The sequence below is a fragment of the Hipposideros armiger genome, unplaced genomic scaffold (assembly GCF_001890085.2).
Source record: "Hipposideros armiger isolate ML-2016 unplaced genomic scaffold, ASM189008v1 scaffold_362, whole genome shotgun sequence".
In the NCBI taxonomy this organism is placed as follows: Eukaryota; Metazoa; Chordata; class Mammalia; order Chiroptera; family Hipposideridae; genus Hipposideros; species Hipposideros armiger.
Genome location: NW_017731712.1, coordinates 1,024,623 through 1,025,920, shown reverse-complemented (window position 1 = coordinate 1,025,920; position 1,298 = coordinate 1,024,623). Strand labels below are relative to the sequence as shown.

Genomic DNA, 1,298 nt, shown 5'->3' with positions numbered 1-1,298 from the left:
AGCCTGCTTCCCCGCCTGAAGGCTGGCACGTCTCCCTCCTCACCGGCCCCAGGTGAACTGAGTCCCGCCTTTCGCCCAGGCTGCCGCCAAGCTCCAGGAGGCGGAGCGGAAGCTGTGTGACCAGGAGGTGCTGCTGAAGGCCGTGACCCTAGAGAGAGACCAGGCCGTGCGGGAGCTGAGGACACACGGGCCCTGCCCTGAGGAGGAGGCGCAGGTGAGTGCCCCCCTCTCTAGTTGCCCCCCCACCTGGGAATTACCCCTCCCCAGCATCCCTAAACCTGCTCTTGGGGTGGCCGTGGGAAAATAGGACCTAATGGAACCACATGGCTGGTTCTCTTCGGTTGTAAGTGTGGTCTGTACCCAGCTTCTTCTTTGTTTCTGCAGCATTTGAAATCTCTAAAAACCCCAATTCCAATACTACGCCGTGGCAGACAGTTAATGGGACGCTGTTGCTGTGGTTTGTCCCCAGAACCAGCATGGGTCACTTCGTGCTGTGACCCTGTCTTGAAGCCCTGGGCTCAGTGGGCAGCGACAGTGGTGGCCAGAGCTTGTTGAGAGCGTCCCCGTGCCTGGCTTTTCCCTCAGAGCTCACGTCTGTCAAGTCTTTAAATCTCTGACTGACATAGGTGCCAAGGCAGCTGAGAGGCAGGGACCTTAAGTTCTAGGCTGAGGGGTCACAACTTTTGGAAGGAGCATAGCTGGGGTCCAAGCCCATATGCTCCTGCTCCACAGCCAGAGGTGCCAGAGGGACAGCGTGAGGCTGGGGAACGAAAGAGCAGGTGGGGCTGACGGGCTGATGGGCTAGGGTCGTTCTAGGCCTGTGAGTGGTTCTTACTTTTCTCTGCTGGTTTTTGTTGTTGGTGGTGGTTTTTAAAAAATGGGTTATGTTTACACGCCGTGAAATGCACAGATGTGTACAGTCAAATGAGTTTGACACGGATGTAGCCACGCGACCCACCCCTAGACCAGGTCCACACAGAGTATGCCCATGGCTTGCGAAAGTGTACACACGTCTACTAGGACAATGGCCCAAGCCCCTGGGGACTCGTGGTCAGTGGGGCCTGGTGGGGGACTCACAGCAGGGGCTCTTTGCGTGGGTCCTCGTTACACAGGGACCTTCTGTAGGGCACAGAGACAAAGCAAATGCTGCTTTTCATCCGTGTCACCCCCCACGTTTTCTTTTGGTGTATCCTCCTCTTCCCACTCAGGCTGGCAATTAAAAGAAGACGTTTGCATCCAAGCACCAGCTCAGCAGCCCAGGAGGCCTCTCAGTGGCTGTTTGCATTGTTAGGTAAACA

General features: G+C 56.5%; 1 protein-coding gene across 1 annotated transcript in view; it reads left to right on the top strand.

Moving 5' to 3' along the window:
- Positions 1-1,298, top strand: part of CCDC57 (coiled-coil domain containing 57) — a 104,951-nt gene that overhangs the window by 28,331 nt on the left and 75,322 nt on the right. Inside the window, exon 13 of the mRNA XM_019661855.1 lies at positions 80-214. Coding sequence (XP_019517400.1) covers positions 80-214 — 135 coding nt within the window. The remainder of the gene's footprint in view (positions 1-79; positions 215-1,298) is intronic.